At 32.7% G+C, this 24,911-nt stretch overlaps 2 protein-coding genes across 2 annotated transcripts; one reads left to right on the top strand and one right to left on the bottom strand.

The window, feature by feature from the left end:
• Positions 1 to 4,274: 4,274 nt before the first annotated feature.
• LOC141711323 (centromere/kinetochore protein zw10 homolog) lies at positions 4,275 to 11,647 on the top strand. The gene is made up of 14 exons (XM_074513701.1): positions 4,275 to 4,958; positions 6,332 to 6,469; positions 6,717 to 6,890; positions 7,853 to 8,014; positions 8,218 to 8,451; positions 8,539 to 8,685; positions 8,861 to 8,953; positions 9,151 to 9,246; positions 10,181 to 10,309; positions 10,429 to 10,506; positions 10,597 to 10,755; positions 10,833 to 10,983; positions 11,154 to 11,236; positions 11,346 to 11,647. Exons 1-14 carry the CDS (start codon positions 4,401 to 4,403, stop codon positions 11,430 to 11,432), a joined length of 2,289 nt encoding a protein of 762 aa, XP_074369802.1. The 5' UTR covers positions 4,275 to 4,400; the 3' UTR covers positions 11,433 to 11,647.
• A 1,466-nt stretch (positions 11,648 to 13,113) lies between these two features.
• LOC141711322 (zinc finger CCCH domain-containing protein 3-like) lies at positions 13,114 to 17,453 on the bottom strand. Its single transcript, XM_074513700.1, has 7 exons — positions 17,050 to 17,453; positions 16,352 to 16,527; positions 16,125 to 16,178; positions 15,676 to 15,792; positions 15,045 to 15,296; positions 13,792 to 14,034; positions 13,114 to 13,676 (listed from the first exon to the last, which is right to left on the bottom strand). The coding sequence occupies exons 1-7, from the start codon at positions 17,117 to 17,119 to the stop codon at positions 13,338 to 13,340; spliced, it is 1,251 nt and encodes a 416-aa protein (XP_074369801.1). The 5' UTR covers positions 17,120 to 17,453; the 3' UTR covers positions 13,114 to 13,337.
• Between the last annotated feature and the right edge of the window lie 7,458 nt (positions 17,454 to 24,911).

Below are 24,911 nucleotides of genomic sequence, written 5' to 3'. Positions count from 1 at the left end.
GATATTGTAAAAGAAATATATTGAGTTTATATAGCATCTTGTGTTAGTGTTGTTTACAACTACTAGCATAAGTGGAATGCTTTTGTGGCCTAGTGCTAGTGCGAACTCTTATATTTTTCTTTTCTATTACAAGTTTAATTATTTATATTGATTATTTAATTATTAATATAAAATATATTGAGTAAGGATTATTTTAATCATACTCTGAATATATTTTGTAATATTAATATTAATTAATCAGTATATAATATAAATAATAAGGAAAACCCATTTTGTTTACTTTTTCTGTTTTGTTACTTGGTGTACCACATCGAGTAAAATAGAAGAAGGGTAACTTGAGATGCCTATATATTGAGAGGTACACTTGAGATAAATATAACACAAGTCATTGTGCCTACCTCGCAAACATATATGTGTTGCATAGGTTTTATGGGCAAACTGAGGTGCGAGTCGCCGTTGATCATTGTTGGTTTTGTGGCCAGATTGATCTGTTGTTGTTTTATCCAGAAAGCGATATTGCTGCATTCCATCACAGCTTAAGTGGGGGGCAATAATCTCTTCAAGAACAGTCAAGTCCTCTTGAAGGGTTTTGCGACTCAGCTGTTATGTTCTTCTTTTTATTAGAATTTGGAAAGCGATAAGAGATAAGTTTTCTTTACTTTCTTTGTCAATTACAGTCTTTATAGTTTGTTATTGCCTTCGTGTTTTGTTTCGTTAGTTGGTTATTTGTCTTGTTCTTGTTATTATATATATATATATATATATATATATATAACTGCCCGTTGTTACTGTGTAGTTAGAATTATACCCAACAGTTGTAATATATTTCGTCTTTCCCGTTCAATTCTGACAGTTTGTTTCTTTGAAAGTCTATCTCAATTGTATATATTTCAAAAATAAATTTTTTATAATATAAAAAGTAATTACACACATTTATAACCACTAATTTCTTTATATTAAATAATAATCGATTCCACCATTTAATCCATTTTTCTTATTTTTCTCTACTAAATTATCATTTTTCTTAATTTCCGTGTTAAACCGAGGAAGTAATATTGATGTAACCGAAATGTTGAGTTTATGGAAACATGTTACAAGATCGAGAACAAAAATCTTTTCTTTTGTGCAAGTAGCCAAGTACCACACAACACATGACCCATTTATTCTTTTTTCAACCTACCACAGCTAACTTGGGGTATAAAGTTAAATGTCTCGCTGATACAAGACCCTTCTTCTACATCTGAGAGCTGCTGCTATGAAGGGCTCAAGAGTTTTAAGGTATTTCTTCTCCCTTAACACAAGCCCAACTTTCCTTTCCTTCACCTGTACATTTGTGTTAATCTGTAGTAGTTCTAGATTTTGACAGTTGTTCTTGACTAATTTTTTGATTTATACATTTTTCAGATTTTTGAACAAGTTTACCAATCAGGTCAACATCACAGAGCTCCGGATCCGGGTAAATATTTTAACCAACACCTCGTTTAATTATTTGTATTTTTAATGATGCTAGTCTAGCATATAACTCACTTGTTCAAGGGCTAGATGTTCATATTTGTTGGTTGATATGAGACATGTGATATTTATAAAAGTATACATTTTGGTTCACAATATTATACAGATCCTGTCTACTTAGTAAAAAACAAGATCTTTTACATATAACATGAACTACTACACATCAGTAGCTAGTTAGAAACCTCACTTAACACGCCACTAGCACTAGTAATGTGATTTGTGTTTTAATAGACATGTATATACATATGAGGCACATGGTGATGTTGGTTGTAAAGTAGAGTTTATGTTAGTATATGTTATGTTATCATATGTTTCTGTTCACTATTCTAAATCAATTTATTTTTTCAGTTTAATACTTTTTTTGTTCTAGATCAACTTTCCCATGACATAAATCTCATTTAATTCTGCTGATTGTATTATAATTGATTAAGAAAGTTGGTAAAATTTTGTGGACATGAGTTGGTCTATTTTTAATTGTAAAAGAGTAATTTTGATCTTGTGTACTAAACATTTGTCCTGGTTTATTTTCCAGATCAGTATTGACTTCTCTCCAGAAATTAACAGGAACCAGATGATGAAAATATTCGCCAATAAAATCTTGTGGTGACATACATTACATCTCATCGACCAAAAAAAATCTGGTGACAGTCTTATCATTAATTTATTGTACAGAAAAGATGACTTCAATATACACTCCTTGATACCCTCCGAGCATAACCAAACTTCTGACGGCAAAGTTGTCGAAGGCATTCGAATCACAAAAGGGAATCAAGAAATGTATATTGAAGCCATCTTGTCCATACAATAAATCAATGGTAAGACCGCCACCTGATTTTTTTGGTCGACAGTGTACGTCACCACAAGATTGTTACTGTCAAGATTGACGAATATTTTCATCATCTGGTTCCTGTTATATTTCCGGAAAGAATTCAACGGTGATCTGGAAAATAAATCAGGACAAAGGTTTACACAGCATCAAAATTACTCTTTTACAATTAAAAATAGACCAACTCATGTCCACACAATTTTACCAACTTTCTTAATCAATCAATATGCAATCAATATGTTGATCTAGAATAAAAAAAAAGTACTGAACCGGAAGGAAAGATTGATCTAGAATAGTGAACAGAAACATATGATAACATAACATATACTAACACAAACTCTAGTCCATGTGCCTCATATGTACATGTCTTTACAATGTCTATTAAAACACAAATCACATAACTAATGCTAGTGGGGTTGTAAGTGAGGCTTCTAAGTAGCTAATAGTCTGTAGTAGTTCATGTTATATATAAAAGATCTTGTTTTTACTAAATATGCAAGATCTGTATATTATTGTGAACCAAAATGTTTAGTTTTATAACTATCACATGTCTCATATCAACCAACAAATATGAACATCTAGCCCTTGAACAAGTGAGTATATATGCTAGACTAGCATCATAAACTTAGTCCGTTAATATATATATATATATACACACACATACACACACCCACGTACCTATTTTATATTTAAATGAAAAGTGATACGGTAATATAAATTTATTGGTATTCTTTGAACATAGCCAAATTACTGACGAAAAAACTATTCAAAATATTTGTAATATAAAAGGGTTCGACCACCAGATCAAAAAATTAAAATTCTAACAATCTACTAATTTTTTTGAAACTAGGTTATGCCCAACTGGAATAAAAATTGAATAAATACTAACATTCCAAACTAAATGGATGATCAATTTATAAATATTTAAAGTATCATGTGAATAAGCATAATTATTTGGAAGACCAATATGCCTTTGAAGTTTGGCTCATTCCCGACTTTAAATTGAACTCTGGAAAATAATAAATATTTCTAAATAAAAATAAAAATATGAATATCGTGCAAGACAAATTAACTCTTTCGGAAAATTCAGTGATAAACTTGAAAATAAAATTGGCAGAGTGAAAGTTACATTCCTCCCTTACCCTGATGAATTTTCTTTGGGTGTAATGTACCACCATGAATTACACGTGTTATACGATAAAAATGCCAAACACATTATCTTGGAAGGTGTTAACCAACCAACCAAATTATCTCATATTTTGCATATAATAGTATAGTATAGATAGGGAAGTTGACTAAAATTTTAGCTAACAGAAATACATTATTGGAGGGAATTAATTTTTACATAATATTTATAATATTATTTATAATATTTTTGAAACATTTTTAATCATGAATTTTAGACATCAGAGATGGTATAACACTGCTAAAATGTTATTACAGTAAAACCCCTATACAGTAATATCGTTGGGATCGAGAAAAAAAATATTATTATACAGAAGTTATTCTTTAGTAGAGGTTGACATAGAAATTTTGAATTTTAAAAATTAATATTTTTTATATATCTTGAGTATATGAATTTAAAAGATTATAACTTTTTAAAATAAATTATGTAACATAATATCAAATACATGAATTTTAAACAAATTAATAAAAAGGTGATCAAACTGATTATTGATCATGCACGTGCAAACTAAATAATGTAAGGATATTATATATTATTGGATATTTATTTATCGCATATATAAATATCTGTGTGTACAAATATATACATACCTATATATAATTTAACATTTTTATACTTATATAGAGGAAAATTAATAAAAAATAAACTTGAAAAAAGTGTAGAATATTACAATATAAAAATTATTCTTAATTATATAACTAGTTGGGACCGTAATATTTTATCAGAGTATCATACAGAATCATGTTTACTTAAATTTTCCAGTTTTAATTTATTAATCACAAATTCACCAAATGTAAAATAAAATAAAATAAAATTTCCAATATATCCATCTCAACTGCCGTCAACAAGCCGTACACTACCAAATCGCCGGCGACAATGGACGCTCCGTTCAAATCAATCTCCGTCCGAGATCTCCTTCCTTCCACCAATCTCGACGACTCATCGCCGTTATCAGCACCTGATCTCCGTCTCATAATCGATCATCTCCAAGTCCGATCTCTCCAAATCAAGTCAAAAGTCCAAAACTACGTCGTTTCTCACCACTCCGACTTCTCCGCTCTCTTCTCTCAGTGCTCCGCCGCTTTTTCCGGCGCCGAACATCTCTCCGGCGAGGTTTCCGATCTGATCCGGCTGGTTTCGGAGAATCCGATCGATGTGGAGATTAAGGAGGTTGTGAATGAGGTGAGAGAGAAGAGGAGAGAGGTGAGAGAGAAGCGGAAGGTGTTGGAAGTGGTGAGTGTGATCGTGGAGGTGAGTGAGAAGTTGAGGCTTGTTAGGGAGATGATGCGTGGCGGAAGAGTTGTCGAGGCTGCGGAGGTAATTAGGGAATTGGAGGAGGCGTTGAGGATACGAGAGTGCGAGGTGAAGGAGGAGGATGGAGAGCCTGTGGTTTACGGATTGTTGAGGAGTGAGTGGATGGATTGCTTTCAAGAGGTTTGTGATATTATGTCGTAAATTACGTTTGTGAATTTGTGAGATAATGCTGTTTTGGTAGAATTTGTGAAATGATGCCAATTCCGTAAAATTATTGCATTTTTTGTTAAATGATGTTGTTCCGGTAGAATGTGTTGTGAAATCTTAAAATAATGATGTTTTAATAGAATTTGTGTAACACTGTTGTTTCTGACTGAATTTGTGCGATATGAGAGGAGGGGGAGAGTGGGAGTGAGGGGGGATAGCTGTAAAATTTGGATTTTGAAAGTGGGAGAAATATGTCAACAAATAAAATTAAATTGGGGTGAATGTGGAAATTTGTGTGTTCTTTTGGGCAGAGGTTGGTTGGTATATTCGATACATAAGCATATATGTGTAGTATTTGTCTCTACAATGTGTTTGTGTGAATAGATGTTAAAGTTGAATCTTGAATTTTGGTGAACATAAAAAATTCAGGCCTTTGATAAGTTATGATATGGGGTTCCAGGCTCTGGCTTGAGTATAAGAAATTGGGATGATTTTTAGATTTTTAGTAGATGTTGAATAATTGATTTTTCTTTTGTTTTATTTTTGGAAGAAAACTAGTGATATAATATCAGCAATTGTTGCTCGGTAAGGCCATGTTCACTAAGTTTTAGATAGTTACTGTATCAACTTTTAGCTGGTGCCAAGACTAATGCCAGTGGTTATATTCAGTCTGAAATTTCAATCTAAAAGTTTTAATCCAGAGGAGTATATTTATATTTTATCATACCAGTAGTTAATTTACTGTGTCCTATTGTGATGGGCCTTTTCTGTACTAGAAAAACTTGTGAATGTGTGTTTGCGCATGTGTAGAGGCTTAAATTTATAGGTATTTTTGGTAATTGGGCAGTCCATTTTTCCGCTTTATGGATATTCCTCAACCTCTTGAAAAGAAAGTTCTGATTTCTTCTTCATTTATGAACTATAATGGCACAAGTTTCCTGTCAGTCGTTGGGGCTCAGATAAGTAGATTCCAACAAATTTCTAAGCATTGCAATTGTCACTTACACTACATTGGTGTTCTTAAAGTCGACGTTTAATGATTTATTTACCTTATTATTTGCTGTGTATCTCTGGATTTGTTTATGAATACATTATGTAATGTTGTTTTTAGTGCAAATAATGGATACAGACGGGGTTACATTGTGAATTCTGGTAATTTATTAAGAGTAGAGTTTGTGACTGAAATTGCATGTGTGTTGTTAGTTTACTTAATGTGCTTAGAATCATACTTTTTTGATTTGAATATCCTATGGTCATGTTTTACCTGATTTTATTTCGTGCAGTAAGTATATGGTGGTTTTGATTGAGTTTGATTGTTTTTAGAAGAATTGGATTTCGGTTTGTAGATACAAGAGGTGCTTGCAAAGTTTATGGAGAATGCTGTGACTTTTGACCAACAAAGTAATGCTCTTTGTGTGAAGTATTGGTCATCTATAAATGCAAACAACAGTGTTGAGCTCCATACAGTTCTGACGGCAATGGATGTGAGTAACATATTTTAGCATTTTATCATCTATTTTTTCCCCATTTCTAGTTCAGACTAGAAACTAAATCTTAAGACTTTAAACTCTTTTATATTAAAAGAAAGACTACAACCTACATATGAAGACTTTAAACTCTTATATATAAAAAAATGGAGAGGTTTTCTTAGATAAAATTGAGGGTGTAATCGTATAATTAAAAAATAACTTGTTTATTTATGTTAGTTTATCTAATAGTTTTCTTCCTCAGGTAGTTGGCATTATGGATTTTGGACTTGCAAAAGTAGCGGACCTAATTATTAAATATGTCATCACTCAAGCCGTGAATCCTGAATCCCATATTTCCTTTTCTGAGGAAATAAATCAAGACTCTGGACGTACAACTGAGGTGGTTTTGAAGATGGTCCCGTCATTTGATCACGAGGTAAATTTGGTACAGGAAATGATTTTGTTTCTCACTTTTTAAAATTTGTTGCATGTGGCTTTTCTTCAAGCATTATCAGTCAAAAAAATGTTATTAGTTGGCATTTTTAATACTTTTTTGGGTGTATTGGGTAAGTTTATATATGTATATTTATTTTGTTGCGTGAAGGAGGGATGTAACGGGTTGAAACTGGTAATCTGGAATATGGGCAAGCACTTGTAAACTTTTTTTTTACATGTATGTAATAAGATTTCATTGCTGAGAAGTTATACAGGAACATGTAAAGGTTATCTGGGTCACGTCATACATAAGATGCAAGCCTGTTTAATATGACGAATCCATGATACTGTTGTTTATAGTATTGTAATCTTCACATATGATTACTGTCGCATAGCATATGTATAGTCTACACTTGGCAACTTCCCAATATTTCTGTCTCGATCTTCACTATAGTATGGACTTCTATTTGGGGGGGGGGGGGGTTGGAGGTTTTCTACCCCTGATTAGCAGTTTTCTGACTACATTATTTGTTACTCAAGTTCTAGTGCAAATGCAATTTTTTTTGTATTTTTTTTGGTACATAGTTTTTTTGTATTTATTCATTTTATACTAGTTTTTTTTTTGGGGGGGGGGGAGTTTGTATTCTTTAAAAGCCCAGGAAATCAGTTTTTGTTTGTGATGTGTGTATTATTCTTTGTGCTTTGCCTAGACAATTATATAAGATGCAGTTGTGATGAATTATTGATGTTAGGACATCTTTTGCATATTTTTTTATGGAGATTCTGATGATTTAGTTTACCAGATTAATTATACTTCTCATATTGTATTGACTGTATTCCCACACATTCAAGATATAAAACAACTGCCAAAAATTTTACAGGGTATAAGGTTTTACTGCTTAAAGTTTAGTTTATGGTATATTTCAATCAAAAATTAATTAGTGATATCTATTTTATATGCAGTTAAAAGGCATTGATGGTCAAGCTATCTTTACAGGTAGTATTCAGGTTGTAAAGTTTATCTACAACTCGTTTTGCTTTCAAAACAGTCATTGGATGCGATGCTTTGGAAGATTGACTTGGCCGAGGATGTCAGAGTTAATTATATCAAATTTCTTGTCCAAGGTTTGTCAAGAATCTTTCTTTCCATTCATAAACAAACTAAGAGTATTAATTCTATTGACAAATTTAATCAATATAATCTATTTAGTAAAGATAATTACTTCATCGAGTCACATTTGAACAATTACCAAATGATCTGTTTATATTCTTACAAAGTAATGGTCATTTTTTTGGTCACCCTAACAGTTATTTGTAATATTTGCTAGGTTGTTCCTGATGATCCTTCCAAACTTGCAGACTTCCAAAGTATCATACAACTTACAACTCAATTTGAGACTGACTTGAAGGATTTGATGTTCATCTCTGCATCCGATAACAAAGACGAAAGATTAAGCAAATTTGCTGACAATGTCGAGGTTCATTTTGCATCTAGGAAGAAGGTTGAGATCTTAGCTAAGGCTAGAAGCTTACTTCTGCAGTCAAACTTCGTCCTTCCTTCTGTGAGTTTGCTACACTGGCACTGTATATTTATTATAGTTATTAGTTAATAAGATGCATGAGTAAGTGAAATGTATTTTTCTGTACAGGGTTTTAACAGGGATGCCAAAGTATTGGAGAATGAACAAACTGGTGAGAATTCTGTTTGTAATGCTGATTTGCTTTTCTCGTCAGAGAGGTGCGTCGTGTCTGGCGGAGCTGCTAAGCTGATGGCTTTAGTACATCAAACACTCAAGGTGAGCATACATGTAAAATATTTTTGTGTAAAGCATTAAAAACTATTTTTTCTAGATGCTGTGTAATATTTGTTACATGTCATAGCATGTATTATCATGTATTTACATATAAGCAACCAATTTCATTGTTCTGCTTTGAGCTGTAGATGTATTTTTCTAAATAGAAATGGTGCAGGATGTTTGCCTTTCATCTACAAGAGTGGGTATCGAGTTCTACCATGCTGCTCGGGATGCTTTACTTCTTTATGAGGCTGTTGTACCTGCTAAGGTTAGTTTGAAATCTCATCATTTTAATGGAAAAAACCCCGTTACTTATTACACGAACCAAGAACTTATTTCAGAATTTTTTTTCTCTGCATGAGATCTTTTTATACTATCTATCCATTGTTTTATTGGGAAGCTCTATGATTCCTTATTGTTAAAGTACCTTTACAAAGTTAAGAATTTGTATTTTGCACTATGAAGTTAGGAAGGCAGCTTGATAGCATCAACCAGGCTGCTGTCCTCATCTACAATGACTGTCTTTACTTGTCACGAGAAATTCATGGACTTGCTTTTGAGGTATGTATGGCAATGCTTTCAAATCTAACTTTCCGTAGTGTATAAAATCAACAGATTCCTTCATCTTTCTCTTTTTTTGTAATTTACCTTTTTATGCTATTAGGATAAACCCCAATTTTACAATTACGTGAATCTATTTAAACATTATTCAAGACTTAGTTTAATAACCAAGGCAGGGTCAACATATTGTTAGATCGGCAGGGTGTAAAACTAATACTATAAACCTGATAAACAGTTGATGTTACTAATCCACTTACACGTACTGTTGGACTTTCTCATGAATTAAATTAGCAAAATTCCTTAAATCAGAAACAATGTGTTGTGACTTGTGAGCATTCATCTTGTAAGTACTTTTACTTTATAAATAATTCACACAAGTTGATTTTACAATGATCTAGAATTTTAGAGTTTGTGCATTCAGTGTAGACAGTCTAAAATGGGCCATTTTAATTATGGCAGTGACAGTGTGTAATCATTCTACTAAATCTCTAACTTCTTGAATCCTTCTCTACATTTTTATGTAAAAATGTGGAACCAGTATTTGAACTTTTAAAATTGGTTAACAGGGTTTTGGTTTCTGTAACAAAAATAACTTCTCCCTATAAATTGATGACTTTCAATACGAGAGGAAATCAAGTTAAAAGGAGGAGAAGGGTTAAGACTTCACAATCTGCCTCAATCTTTTATTTTAAGAATAATATTCTGAGAGAAATTTGGTCAATATACTTTCCTTAAATGTCTTGAAAAATTTAGATTAGTGTTTGTATTTGTACTCTTTCTGCCTCTTGTTTTTTATGAGACGGACCATTCCATTACTGTTCTATGTCCTAGTTCTCATTTAATCTTTCTGAAGACCAGGGGTGTTCTATAATTTTTTTTCTGCAGATTATTTATATGCATTTCTAGCTCATAGAAATTAACACTTTTGTCTCAGTACCGACCAGACTTGCCAAGTTCACTCAAAGAACTTGTTGTATTTGTTGATTTGGCTCCAAGATTCCAGCTGATGGCTGAAAATATATTGCATAGGCAAATTCAACTTGTCATTCATAACTTGAAAGAGGTACATATAATATCCCTTAACGAAGTTAATGTGAATGCTATCTAAACCAGATATTGATGACCATTCCTGAGAATAGAATGTATAGTTTTATTCAGCATGTTAATCTTATTATTTACCAGGCAGTTGATGGTGCTGACGGATTTCAAAACACCCACCAAATGAAAGAGTTCGAATCTGCAAAGTTTAGTATAGATCAGGTAGCCATGTCAACTCCTTGCGCTTAAATGCCATCATATATATGCGCTTATGGTTCCTACCAACTCACGAGGCCCTTGACTTTTTATCAGGTTGTTTTTATTCTTGAAAAAGTACATATAATCTGGGAGCCACTGCTGCTACCATTGACATATAAGAGGTGCATGTCAATGGTCCTAGAGGCAGTTTTTTCAAGAATTACAAAAGACATGCTCCTTCTAGATGATATGGCAGCCGAAGAAACTTTACAAGTACATTTAACGAAACTTCTAGCTTGTATTTGGTTGGAAACTTTAGTCTTAAGCTAACATGTTTAAAATTGTTCCAGCTTCAAAGGCTAATTCACTTGCTTCTGGAGAGCCTTTCTTCTTTGTTGGAGTCCTTAAATGCTATTACTGATATGAGAAAATTACCAGAGGGCTCAGTGCAATCCATTGATGAGCTTGTTCCTTCCCTACGTAAAATACGAAAACTTGCAGGTAGGTTCCCTTTTTGTTTCCCCGACAAGTACATAATTCCATTACATGAATTACTGGACATGCCTTTTATCATTTCTGTCACTAACTTGTCATTTCTGTCATTTCTGACAAGTACATAATTCCATTCCTGACACTAACCCATCATTTCCGTCATTAATACAATTTTATAGAATTACTGGACATGCCTTTGAGATCCATTACAGCAGCATGGGAATGTGGAGAGCTGTTCAGTTGTGGTTTTGTGCCATCGGAGGTACGATGAATCTGGCTATAAGTACCTTTTCTATTTTGTCTACTGATGCACCCTATTGCAATTTGCTATATACTCATATATTTTGTCCTCGTACTTAAAACTTCTGCAGGTGGTGGATTTCATCAAAGCAATATTTACCGATTCTCCTCTTAGGAAAGACTGCTTGTGGAGAATAGAAAGTACCGATTTTATGTAGTTTGAAGAAGCAGAACAAATCTGCAATAGACGGCAACTAACAAAGAACATAGTGTAGTTTTAGCAATCAGGCTTTTAGCCTTTTCGGTTCTGATTTTACTCATGTAACAAATGTACTTTTGTATTAGTAGCATTAGCAGAAAAATTTCTATAAGGTGCAACTTACTGTAACATATGGTCTACACTGTTGAGGAAAATTACAAAGACAACAGCTTGGAAAATATCATCCAAGTCATTGATAATTCTGAATGCTATCATTAAAAATGCCAACTTTTTTGTATTCATCTTCAAGGGTAAAAGTAGGGTGATGGCCAAAAATACATTTTTTTTTAGAAAATGTAACATGAATACCCGTTTTTGAAAGATATGGCCAAAAATACATTTCTAATATGCATTTCAAAAATGGGTAAGGCTATTACTCATTTGACAAATGAGTATTATTTAAAAAAAACAAAAAAAAACAAAAAAAAAAAAAAGTAAAATCATGATACGCATTCCTGACATGCGTATCATGCTTTGTAAAGGCATGATACGCATCTCACGAATGCGTATCCATAATTATTAATTTTTTTTTAATTTTTAATTTTTCTTTATACAAGTTACCCATTTCTAAAATGCGTATTAGTAATACCCAATTTTAAAATGCGTATTAGGTAGGTATTTTTGGCCAAACATTCCAAAAAATGGTATTCTTGTCACAAAGTTAAAAAAAGAGGTATTTTTGTCATTTTTTCGTAAAAGTACCCTGTTTTTATATACTCACTCCCCAACAAATTGGGACGTAAATTTGATAACGAGGGAAAAATCAATCTAAGGTAGTCTTGAATCACCAAAATCTCAGTGTAATAGACAAGTTGATCAGCATCATCTACAACTCTGCAAGTATAATGAGTCGTGGATCAAACACAAGTGAATACAAGTAGGAGAACCATCTAGTCTGATAGCTCGCCGAATACCAGAGAAATTGAAAGTTTTGCCTCCACATTAACAGGCTGTGGTAGTTTGTCGTCGGGAGAGACCAGCCTGGAGGAGATAAAACAGCCGATACCTTAACAATACAGCTATGACCAGAATGGGAAATCATGGGATCATCTCTACTAAAGCATATAGCAACTCCATTATACCAAGGAAGGAGCAAAAAAATAAGTGAAGTCCTTTGACCATTACCAATGTTATACGAGATGAACTACGTAACAACACTTCTCAAGTTCTGAACTTCTCCAGGAATCCATGAGCATATAAAAGGCTTACCAATGATCCACAAAGAGCTATCGTTGATGATAGTTTTACGAACCCAGAGTTTGAACCAGGATTGACCATAGCTAGCAGCTGTTTCCAAATGAGCGCTCTTTTCACCCTTCATCTTAGATCTTGCATATATAGAAGACGACATATAACAGGTACCAGTAAAAAACAAATGATATATTACTCGGTTTTGGTAGTATTTCATTTCTACAGTTTTGTTTTTAAGTTCCACTCTTCATCTCAAATCTTGAATCTATAAAACCAGTCTACTGTAAACAAGACATTTTATGGGAAGTCACGTAACAGTTAACAAATTAAATTTCACTACACAAAATTTTATTCTAACATTTTCCACAAAACAATTATACAACAAACTATTTATGATCTTCAAAGGAAGAAACGTAGCATGATCGACTTCAAAACAAAATAAGCATAAGTTAAGCAACAGTAATTTCGCCAGTGTTATTCACTAAATAGAAAAGCATCTAACATCCCATAGTTTTGACTCTTTCCAATTAGCCCCGTGTAACAATTACGGCCCCAGAGAAAACCAGGTAAATGGGGGTTTAACGAGTACAGGTTATAAATTTCCGTTCACATAAAAGTCAGTAACAGCTCAGTAAGCAAGAATTGTAAAACAAAAAAGTGGGCGGTAAGATTCTCAATCTGAGTGACCTTCTGGAACCTCTGCCTTAGCTGATGGAGACCCGGCTTTCTCTAGGGAATCTTCAGGGGTGTTACCATTTGAGTTCTTGTTGCTTGCAGCTTCTTGTTTACCTGTCCAGTCGTGATATTTGGGTGACTTCGAGGGAGATGACTCCAGCGAATGAATTGTTGACGAATTTCTTTGATAAGGAAAGTTCGTTGTTGGATGTATAGATAAAGCTGGCAGGTTCATACCATAATTATATGAATATCCCAACAAAGGGTGATCATATTTACAAGTGGGGCCAAACTTGCAAAGTCCGTACATACTGTAATATGAGCATACAGCTTGCCCCTACAAAACGTGGAGATTAACAAGCTTTACTAAAAATTATAAAGATATTGTTAATTTGGGACTAATTCGCAGAGCAGTAAGACCAGTTATGCGAATATGTGTGAGTTTAACTTACAGGTCTTAAAGGAAGGCCAAGTGGACCTATAGAACTAGCTGCTATTTGGGCAATCTTTTCTCTTGGGTGGTTGTACTTGCAATCAGCTCCATATTTGCAGCTTCCTGTATTCATAAAGTATCGACATTCTGGTTGATCAGGTCTCTCAGGCAGATTAGAAACTCCTGCTGACGAAAGAGGTACAGGTCCGCTGAATCCTGACTCGCCGTAAAAATTGGTGGATGGTGCAGGGCTCAAATTACTCTGATACACGTAGAAGAATTTTGCATTATGACAGCACATGAAGGATTATATTAGTTCTTTAAAACTATCATTCTGATGCAGCATTCCGGAATTGAATTATAAAACAAGGTGAAGCTCAGAAGTTCTAAACTGAACTGAAATATGTTAAATAATTGATAACCTTCATCCCTGAGTAACAAAATGATGAAACTAACAGTAAATCAAAAGCTAAATTGTTGGGTAGGACACATGCATCTCTGTTCATAAGCCGCATTCAGTACACCAAACAAACATGTAAAATTAAATGAAAGGAATAATATTTGTACAGACGGGGAAAGTATTGATGACTGCAATTCTTGAATTTGACCACATCATTGCAGCACAACGTGTTACTAAATTTAATCAAAAAGATAAACTAACTGCAAGTAAATCAGTTATCAACTGTCAATGTTTAAGTTGAAAACACAACATTCCAGAGTCACTATAATGCAAAGAAACTATAATTTAGCATAAGCATAAGCTATTCAGGACACAAACAAGCAGGTCCAGAGGGTAATTATGTAATTACCGATCTACTTAAACACAACTACGTATCCATCCTAAAAGTAGGCAAAGGAAGTTTCAGAAAATACAACAAGCTCATTCCAATGCACTGAAGACAATCATATGTAAATGTAAGCAAATACAACCAATATCATCAATTAATCATAATGTCAACAGCTTATTCGAACAGTAGTAAAATAGCCACGATAGGCATTACAGGAATAATTTTAGGTAAGTTTATCCTAATAACTCATAACAGTTGTGTATCTTACACCAGATTATAAAGCAGTTGAGCACAACAAAGACAATCAATCAAACAAGAGAAGAAATCAGAACCATTTAACCTACACCTCTAGCCCAGAGCAGCTTTTTATTAAAAGATCAATTGAACTTAAATGCCAAAACTTGTTAAGGGATAGCTAGTCATAAAAGAACATCAGAAAATCACATTACCCCGTTGGTAGTCAATACAAGTAACTCTTACTAACCATATAAGTATTCCATTCTGGTGCGGATACCGTGCCTTGAGAGGGCTGATAAATGACTGGCATGTAGGTCTGGGAACCTGATTGAGGAGCAGATATGTATGTTGATTTCAGTGAAGACCAGGAAGCAGTTGATCCATAAGCAGCAGGTCCGGTAACAGGTAAGGAGGAATCAGGTTGAGGATGATGGAATTTACACCCGATCCCAAACTTGCAAGCTCCGGTGCGCATGTAATAGGAGCATGTATTCTCATCCTGAAAAATACAACAAGATATATAAAATTCAAAAATTTAGCTAAAACAATGATGATAGAAAAGAAAATAATCTTTCCATAGCTACCTATGTGAGTTGAACAAGACGCAAGTTTCCTTTGTTAGGTAACTACTACACATTAAATTCTCTACTAAAGACATTGAAATGCAAATTAATTAGCAAAAGATTTTACTTTCACAATTTAAGAAGTCCCAGTTGGACCGCTACTTCAAAAATCAAAAGTAGTAATTCACACTACTATTCTTACTTATTTGGTTATTGGTTAAGATGGCTTCAAATATAACATTTGGCACATAGAAGACAAACTAATAGTGATCAATTAAACTAATCCTATTCAGTAAGAAATTTAATGATAATCACCTGACGCATAGGAAGCCCCAAAGTATTCAGTACGAGGGGTCCAGCACCATGCCTATCCTGTGGATGATGATACTTACAAGATGCTCCATATTTGCACGTACCTGTCTTCAGAAAGTACTGCAATGCACAAGCCTATATATAAACTATCGGAGAAAAGAAGTTGATCCTCTAAACGAACAACATAATGATACTGCATTAGCAAAGCCAAAGTACGTACTTAACTAATCTAAATTTCACATTCTGAAGTAAACTCTCATGTGAAACTGAAAGCATTGGCTAAGCTAATCATCTTTATAGCTTAAATCTCATTTAATCCCAACCTCAAAACTTTAGTTACTCTGTTACAAAAATCCCCACCCAAAAGAACTGGAAATGAAAAGGGTAATGCATTTATGTAATATTATAATAATATAATAAGACAACAGTCTCAGATGGCCAAGATATATTACCCCACAATCAGGTTGTCCAACTCTCTGTGGCAGTTCAGCTCCATACTGACCAATCTGTAAATTAAATTGTCATCACTAACAATAAAAATACTAGACATATAGAATCTTCTAAAACTGATAATGGACCACCAGCATACAGCATACTACAAAATTAACTATTATTTTACACAATCTTTACTCTTATACCTCTGCAGCCAAACTAAACATCTAATTAAAAATACCAATACCTGCAACCCTAAATTCGAAGGATGATTAAATCGACAATTAGCCCCGTAACCACACATTCCATTTCTCATATAATATAAACAATCGGGTTCCCCCGGACGATCCGGATACGAACTTATATCACCACCAGCACCACCATCATTCTCATTAGTCTGGATTCTCAGCCTCCTTAAAGACTCTGCAGTTACACATACACAATCACATATACACAAAATACACACAAATATCAGAAAATCTCTGACACCCACATAAAAAAATACTATCTTTTCTGCAAGTAAAGGTTAAGCAACACAATAAGACTAAACTAAACAAAAAAAAATCATAAAAAATCAAGAATTAAAAAAAAAAAGCTGATCACATTCTAAAGATCACAGCTTTATATTCGAGCAGTTCTCGAAACACAAATACACTAAAATAAAAATCAAGAATTTTAAAAAAAAATTGATCACATACTAAAGATCACAGCTTTATATTCAAGCAGTTCTTGAAACACAAAATAGACTAAACAAATAAAAACCAAGAATCTAAAAAAATCAAGAATTGAAAAAAAAAAGTTGATCACATTCTAAAGATCACAGCTTTATATTCAACAAGTTCTTGAACCCATCAAGAACTGATCTTTAAAGTTCTGATCACACAGCAAAAACACATATACATACAAACACAAACATATACATACAAACACGGAAAAAGAAAGTACCTTGAACATGAGACGGATTGGTAGAATTAGGGGCACCAACATTCCTCTTAACCTGGCGATTATCAGGCATCGATGTCCACCAAGAAACTAAAAATTTAAGGTTTTGTGTGTGTGTTTAGTGTGTGTAAAAAAAATAAAAAAGAGGGGAGAAAAAGAGGTGAATGTAAAATATATAATATTAAAATATTCAGAGTTTTCAACAACAACAAACCAAAGGGAAAGAGTGCAGAAATTTCTGAGTTTGTGTCCAAGAAAGTGAAAAAAAAAATTAAAAATTAAAAATTAAAAAAAAAACAACAGTAAATAAGACGAGGATCTATCAAATCAAAAGTATGGGGGTGAAAAAGAATTAAAGAAAAGGGTGTTTATGATATTACCGTAACTGAACTGAACCGAACCACACTTCTTCATCGTATCATTAAACAAGAACAACCTTTGTGTGTGTTTCAGTGTGTGTAAATTTTGTAATCAGAATTGAGAAGAGAAAATTTGTGATAATAACATATTTTGGAAATCGGACTTATTCGGTTGAATTATTAATTTGTAATTTATCGGATGATTTATCGACGATTTTTAAAAATCGATCAAATCAGACAAATATTTTTGACCGAGTTTTCAACGATTTATCGACGATTTTTGAAAAATCGACGATTCTTATAACAGATATGGTAATAAGTAAATTTTGTGTTTTGGATCTGCAAAAAGGTGACTTTAATACTCCCTTCGTCCCTGAAAACGTTTCATCTTTGTGTTGGATACGTTTGTTAATGCACACTTTTAATTGTTAATATCTTTAATACCGTATTAATATTAAATATAAAAATTTTATTGTATTAAAATACTCATAAATACGAATCCAACAAAATCACTCATGACTATATTTAATTTTATAGGTTAGACGTAAATTAATAGTTTATCGCTTACCACGAATAGTAGCGAAAGTCAAAATGAGAAAAATAATATGGGACGGAAGGAGTAGGAGAGTATTGTATTGATTTAATATTTAGTTGTTGGGTTTATTATTATATATTTAATTGTTGGGTTTATTATTATATTACAAATTTATGACCCACTCGTGTACGGAATAATTTAATATTATGTCGGAGAGGGGCATTAGTTGACAAAAATATCCTCACTTTGGCTTTTGGTGAGGATTGACGTGTCGTGGTGATTTCGTCATCTAGCTCTTTTAATTTTTTAATGTTTTGTTTTTTCATGTATCAAATTATATATATTTAAATTGTACATGGTACTTTAACTCGTAATATATTTATTATAGGTATTTACATTTTACATTATGTTTCAACAAAATTTATATTTTTTGTTTAAAATTTATCTAGTAAATTTAATATGATAATTATCCATTTTTAAATCAATCGAGTCAACCCTTGCCGGCAGGTTGGTCAAAATTTGTGATAGTTGTTTCTTATATATTTAGTCACCGTTTGGGAAATCTTAAAATAAGTAACTTATGACTTAAATCGAATAAGTGACCGATAATTGATAAGTCGATAAATGCTTACAAGTTATACAAGTGTTTTGATAATTTAACTTATAAGTCCGAATTTTTTATTTAAATGAACTAAAATAAATAATTTTTAAATATAATTATTTTAATTCTTATATTTTAAGTTTGATTAACATTTAAAAAAAATATATTTTAAAACTAAAACTAATAAAAAAATCAAAAATAAAAAATAAGTTGAGAAAAAGTATGTAGTTACTAACATTCAACTTATCAACTTATAAATTGTAAATTCAACTTATAAGTTAGGTCGACAAACACTCGTCAATAAGCTGTTGTGACTCACAACTTGTGAGCTTATTAGCCAATAAGCTGGCTTATAAGATTTATCGGCAGGCCCTTACTTTTACTTTTGTGTGTGGCATGTTTTTGTAAAAGCATCTCCAATAATGGTTGTCAAACTAGTTGCCAACTTTGCCAAATCATCATATATATTAATATTTTATTTTCACTCAATTTTATATCAACTTGACAATATTTTACTTCAATAATTAGTAACATTTAATTGTTGTCTATGTGATCCCTTAAATTAAATTGTAAATGACTCATAAAGTAAAAAAGATATTATTGATATAAACTTTTTACATTTGTATATGTATTTTAACGATTTTAGGAAGTTGCCAAATTTTGGTAATCTTGATAAGCAACCTGTTGGTAACCATTAAACTCCAATAGGTTGACAACCAAGGATGTCATGCCACGTAAGATTTGACAACCCCTTATCAACCTCTTCAATAGGTCGGCAACTAAGGGTGTCATGCCACATAAGACTTGACAACCACTCAGTCAAACCTCTAGATGCTGAAAAGTTTAATTTCTTATAAAAGTTAGATGTATTTTGGTGTGATTTAGTATTCAAATACATAATTATTTGATTTTAATTTGTTGATATGAATAGCTCAAATTAGATGTCATAAATGAGGTAAATGTATATATAATTACTTCAATAAATCATTTGATTGTATTACCACGAAAACTGAATTATGATGTGATATGACTTATTTTATATTATTTGACTTGATTATTTTTGTATATGTTGAATAATTATTTATTATTAAATTAAAATTTATTAAAAAGATATTAAATTTAAATAATCATGTTTAACTAAGAATAAATATAACACTTTAAATCTAGGTGTTTTTATCTTAAATTAAATCAAAACGTGCTCATAATTTTGTTTTTAACTGGCCGTAGAATTATGCTGGTCGAATGCCAACTTGGCAGCAGGTGATGGGCTTTCTTGATTTTGGGCTAAAAACCACTTTAGGCCGTATCGACAGTATTTTTTTTTTGACAAAAAGCTGGGATTTTATTACGAACTCAAATCCATAGAAATACAATTTTGAATTGAAATAGGAATAGAAATCCTCTCGAAACTACGACCTGACAAATAATACGATTTTCTAGATTGCCACCATACTATTTGATGGATCGTTTCATTTATCTTTGAACCGACCAAGTTGACGGACTTGCCCGAGTAAATACGCATTTGCTTTGGCAAATCTATCATACGGGGGATTGCTGAAACCAGAGATGTTCAAAAAATTCGAAATTCGAAGTACAATTTGATTTGATTCGGTAAAAATCCGAAAAATCTGATCCAAAATTAAAGTTCGGCTCAGTTCGGGCCGGCCTGCGGGCCTTAAATGGGTCTCCTTTTTTCTCTAAAATATGGCCCGACCCGAAATTCGAAAAATCCGGATAAAATCTCGAATTTAAAAAAGTCCGGATAAAAATAGGAAATTTAAAAAGGCCCCCCCGGATAAAAATCCGGACATTTTCAAAAACCCGATTAAAAACCGAATTTTTTATAGAAAATTTAAAAATATAAAATAATTTTTATAATTTTTAAAATATTTTATTATAATATTAGAAGAAATTAAGGTATACATGATTATTTATATATATATATATTATATTAAAAAGTAATTATTTATTTCGGTGTCTGAACTATACTATTTGTTATATCAAGATATTATTTTCTCCTGTATTTAAAAACTACTCATAATTCGAGTTATAAAATATTAAAATAAATTTTCATATTTAAATAAAAAGCCTGGATAAAGCCCGGTTCGGCCCAACCCGAAGGCCTAAAACGAGCCTTATATGCCCGACCTGATTTTAATGTCTCGATCCGTTTTTATAAAACCGGGTTTTTTAAAGTCCGAATAAAACCCGACCCGATTGACTTTTTGTGCATCTATATCTGAGAGTGGTCCATATATTTGAATAGGGATTACAAATTAATCCGATCTGATGGATACCCGATCCGAAATGTGAAGTTTTGTATATATCAAATTCGTAGTTTTAAATTTTGATTTGGATTTAACGACATCGAACCAATCCGAAATCTAATCCAAACCCGAAACCCGATTAAAATCCGACACATAAATAATATATAATATGTTATGTTTTCTTTATCAAAACATTTAATTTACATTTTTTTTATTATTCGAGTAGTATTGTAATAATAGATTAATATCAAGATTGTCATACTTATTTAGCGAATTATAACTTTCTATTTTAAAATCGATTTTTATTATTTAAGATGTACTTTTCAAATATTTACAACAAAAATTCGTTTGTGATGAAACACTAAATATTATGTCTTTTAACGCGTTTGACTAATTATTATTTAATTTATTTTGATTTTACCTAAAATTTAAATATAATTAATGATATTTGTATTTTTAAATAATATTAAACTTGACTATATTATTCGTAATATTGGATACCTAAAAAATATCCGATCCGATCTGATCAAGATCCCGACAAATTTGGATTTAAATAACCCAAAAATATTTAAATTTAGATTTATATTTTACAATAACCGATTTGAATCCGACCCGTTGTCACGGTTGATACACCATTTGTTGAATAAAATGTTTCAATAAATTAAAAAGCTACTCAATGTGTCCCTTCGAATAATATACAGTTTTATTTTTCAATTTTCGACACCCATTTTATGTTGAATATAAAGTGTACCTCCATAATTTATTTTGGATTATTTTTTAAATTAAAATTTAATCATCAAATTTTTATTCGAAAGAAAAAAATTAAAAAAATATTTACGAAACTTTAGGAACACTAAAATACGTGTCAAGTCCCCACCCCCAATCTATACAATCAAGCGTTAGGCTGAGCAGAAAACCGAATCAAAACTGAAATCAGATTGAAACCGGTAAAGACCGCATATAACCGAACCGAAATAAATCGAACCGAACCGATTATTAAAATAAATAAATAAATATTAATATATATATATTAAAATAAAAATTATATTCATATATTATTAATATATTATAAATTATAATTTTATATGGACATCGAGAGTCATGGATAAAACACAAGACTAGGTTCCGACTGGGTACCACAACTCATTTTCATTACTAGTGTTCTTAATCAGATATTCAGAAGTTTGAAATAGTCTTTTCTGTTTCTATATTGTAGGGATTAGATTATGGTAGTGGATATAGTTGAATAAAATTAGGAGTGTTAAAGTAGTGTTCCTTGTTTTTAGTTGAGCTGGGTTCTTCTTATTCTATAAATTAGGATACGCTTTAGATAGGTGTATCTCAAGCACTTTAGATATTAAGTTTTCTGTGTTCTGCTTATTAGCTTGTTTTATTCAGTAATAATAACATACTTAAATATCTATTGTTCCAAATCTCTATATATTTAACTTGTTTCATGGTATCAGAGCCAAGGTAATTTTATTAAGGTATTGTTATATTATTATTGAAGAACTATGAGTGGTGGAAGTGCTTTATCCAGTGCCTCTATTGATAAGTTGGTTGGTAACAATTATAACTATTGGAAGCTGTGCATGGAAGTTGTGCATGGAAGCCTATCTACAGGGGCATGATCTATGGGATCTCATATCCGGTGATGAAACAAACATTCCTGCAGATACTGCCCAGAATGCTGAGTTGCGTAGAAAGTGGAAGATTAAGAGTGGAAAAGCTTTATTTGCTTTACGGACATCAATCAGTAAAGAATATATTGAGCATGTACGGGATTCAACGTCACCGAAGGAGGTCTGGGAAACACTTGAGAAGTTGTTTACCAGAAAGAACACGGCTAGATTACAGTATCTTGAGAACGAATTAGCAATGACAATTCAAGGTATTCTCTCAGTTGAGAAATATTTTTTAGAGGTCAAAAATTTGTGATCTGAAATCTCAGAATTGGATAAGGAGGATCCTGTGAAGGATGCACGTCTACGTCGTTACCTCATTCGTGGTTTACGAAAGGAGTTTATGCCTTTCATATCATCGGTTCAAGGATGGGCTACCCAACCCTCTATCATTGAATTAGAGAATTTACTCTCTAATCAGGAAGCTTTAACGAAGCAAGCTGCGGGTGGTAATAATCAAGTCTTTAAGGAAGATGTTCTTTACTCTAAGGAGCAAAGGAGGAGCTCTTTTACAAAGAATTCAACTGGTGATCGAAAGTATTTTGTAAACGAGGAGAAGTCAAGGAATTCTTCCAGGAGTTGCTACAGATGTGGAAAGCCAAGACATATCAAACGTGATTGTCGAGTAAAAGTGACATGTGATCGGTGTGGGAAACATGGTCACATTAAGACAAATTGTCGAGTGAAATTGCAAGAAGCAGGAGCAAATGTTGTTCATGAAAGCAGCGCATCTGAACAAGTAAAGTGGGAGACATGTCTGTCAATTGAAGTTAGTAATCAGGCATCGACGTTGACCTCTGTACTGCACCCGACCGACGCAACAACAGCTGTCAATTCGTCAATTGATTACACTAAAGAATGGATTGTTGATTCAGGTTGTTCACATCATGCAACGGGAAATATTGATTTATTATCTAGTGTGCGTCCATACTGTGGGAATAAAGTCATTGTGACCGCTGTTAACTCCTTACATCTAGTAATCAAGGAAGGGTTATATAATGAAGATAATGCTGAAGGTGTTCGTCTTGACGATGTCTATCATGTTCCAGGCTTAAAGAAGAATCTTGCCTCTGTCTCACAAATTACAAATTCGGGAAGGTATGTAATTTTTGGTCCAAATAATGTTCAATTACTTTCAAATGTGGATCCTATTAGTGCTGATGTTTTATTTACCGGAAAAAGAAAAGAATCTGTGTATGTTTTGTCGGCAAATGAGGCTTATGTTGAAAAGACAGGTAGGAATGTAAATTCAACATTATGGCATGCTCGCTTAGGACATGTTGGGTATCAGTTACTTGATAAAATTTCTAAAGATAGACTTTTAGATGGTGTTCTTATGTTTAAAAATATTCATGAGAACATGGTATGTTCTGGTTGTCAATACGGAAAATCTCACCGTCTTCCTTTTCAGAATTCTAGTAATCGAGCAAGCAAGTTGCTAGAGTTGGTCCATTCTGATCTTTTAGGACCTACAAGAACACCTAGTTATAGTGGTTGTCGTTATGTAATGATAATTATGGATGATTTCTCTCGTTTCACATGGGCGTATTTTTTAGAATGCAAAAGTGAGGCCTTGTCAAAATTTAAAGAATTCAAGTATGAGGTCGAGAAAGAATTTAAGCTTCCATTAAAATGCTTGCGCACAGATAATGGTGGAGAGTTTGTGTCTTCCCAGTTTAACAATTATTACAGGGAACATGGGATCCGGCGCCGGTTAACATGTACAGATGCTCCGCAACAGAATGGCATCGCGGAGCGTAAGCTTGCTCATTTGACATGTGTATGCTTGTCCTGGTTACACAGAAATAATCTTCCAAGAGAGTTATGGGCTGCTGCTTTTGAAACGGCTTGTCACGTTGTAAATCGTTTGCCTCCATGGCCGGGTAAACATCCAAGCCCCTTTGAATATGTGTATGAAAGCAAGCCAGATGTTAGCTACTTTCGTGTTTTTGGTTCTATTTGTTATGTTCACGTGCACAAACATAATCAAACGAAGCTTGATCCAAAGGCTAAGTGTTGTATGTTTATCGGTTATGATACACATAAAAAGGGATGGAAATGTATGGATCCAGAGACAAATAATGTTACCATCTCCCGCGATGTGGTTTTCGATGAAGTGTCAACTTACAACTTTGGTTCAAATGAAGATAAAAGCATTTCAAATCTTCCTCTCTTTCTTGAAGAAGAATTTTCTTGTAATAAGGGAACAAAAGCTTCTTTGAATGAAGAAAACAACCAATCACATGAAGTTCTTACACGAAGGTCGAAGAGGCAAAGACAACAACCTTCTTATCTTAACAATTATGAGGTTGATACAAATCAATTTTCAGTGTTGGCATGTTTCTCTATGAATGAGGAAAATGAGCCTAAGTGTTACGAAGAAGCAAGAGGAATTCATGAATGGGAAGAAGCGATGCAAGA

This window comes from Apium graveolens, chromosome 3 (genome assembly GCF_009905375.1).
Source record: "Apium graveolens cultivar Ventura chromosome 3, ASM990537v1, whole genome shotgun sequence".
Classification (NCBI taxonomy): Eukaryota; Viridiplantae; Streptophyta; class Magnoliopsida; order Apiales; family Apiaceae; genus Apium; species Apium graveolens.
Note: the sequence above shows the minus strand (reverse complement) of the source record. Positions and strands in the feature narration are given on the sequence as shown.

Excerpts from the sequence above, each read along its gene's own strand:
- LOC141711322 (XM_074513700.1), bottom strand. The coding sequence starts at position 17,119 with ATGCCTGATAATCGCCAGGTTAAGAGGAATGTTGGTGCCCCTAATTCT. Across the intron at positions 15,297-15,675 it reads TGGGGCTTCCTATGCGTCAG|GATGAGAATACATGCTCCTA; the intron begins GTGATTATCATT and ends TGTATTTTTCAG. Across the intron at positions 13,677-13,791 it reads TTGGCCTTCCTTTAAGACCT|GGGCAAGCTGTATGCTCATA; the intron begins GTAAGTTAAACT and ends CACGTTTTGTAG.
- LOC141711323 (XM_074513701.1), top strand. The coding sequence starts at position 4,401 with ATGGACGCTCCGTTCAAATCAATCTCCGTCCGAGATCTCCTTCCTTCC. Across the intron at positions 8,954-9,150 it reads AGGCTGTTGTACCTGCTAAG|TTAGGAAGGCAGCTTGATAG; the intron begins GTTAGTTTGAAA and ends TGCACTATGAAG. Across the intron at positions 11,237-11,345 it reads GTGGTTTTGTGCCATCGGAG|GTGGTGGATTTCATCAAAGC; the intron begins GTACGATGAATC and ends AAACTTCTGCAG.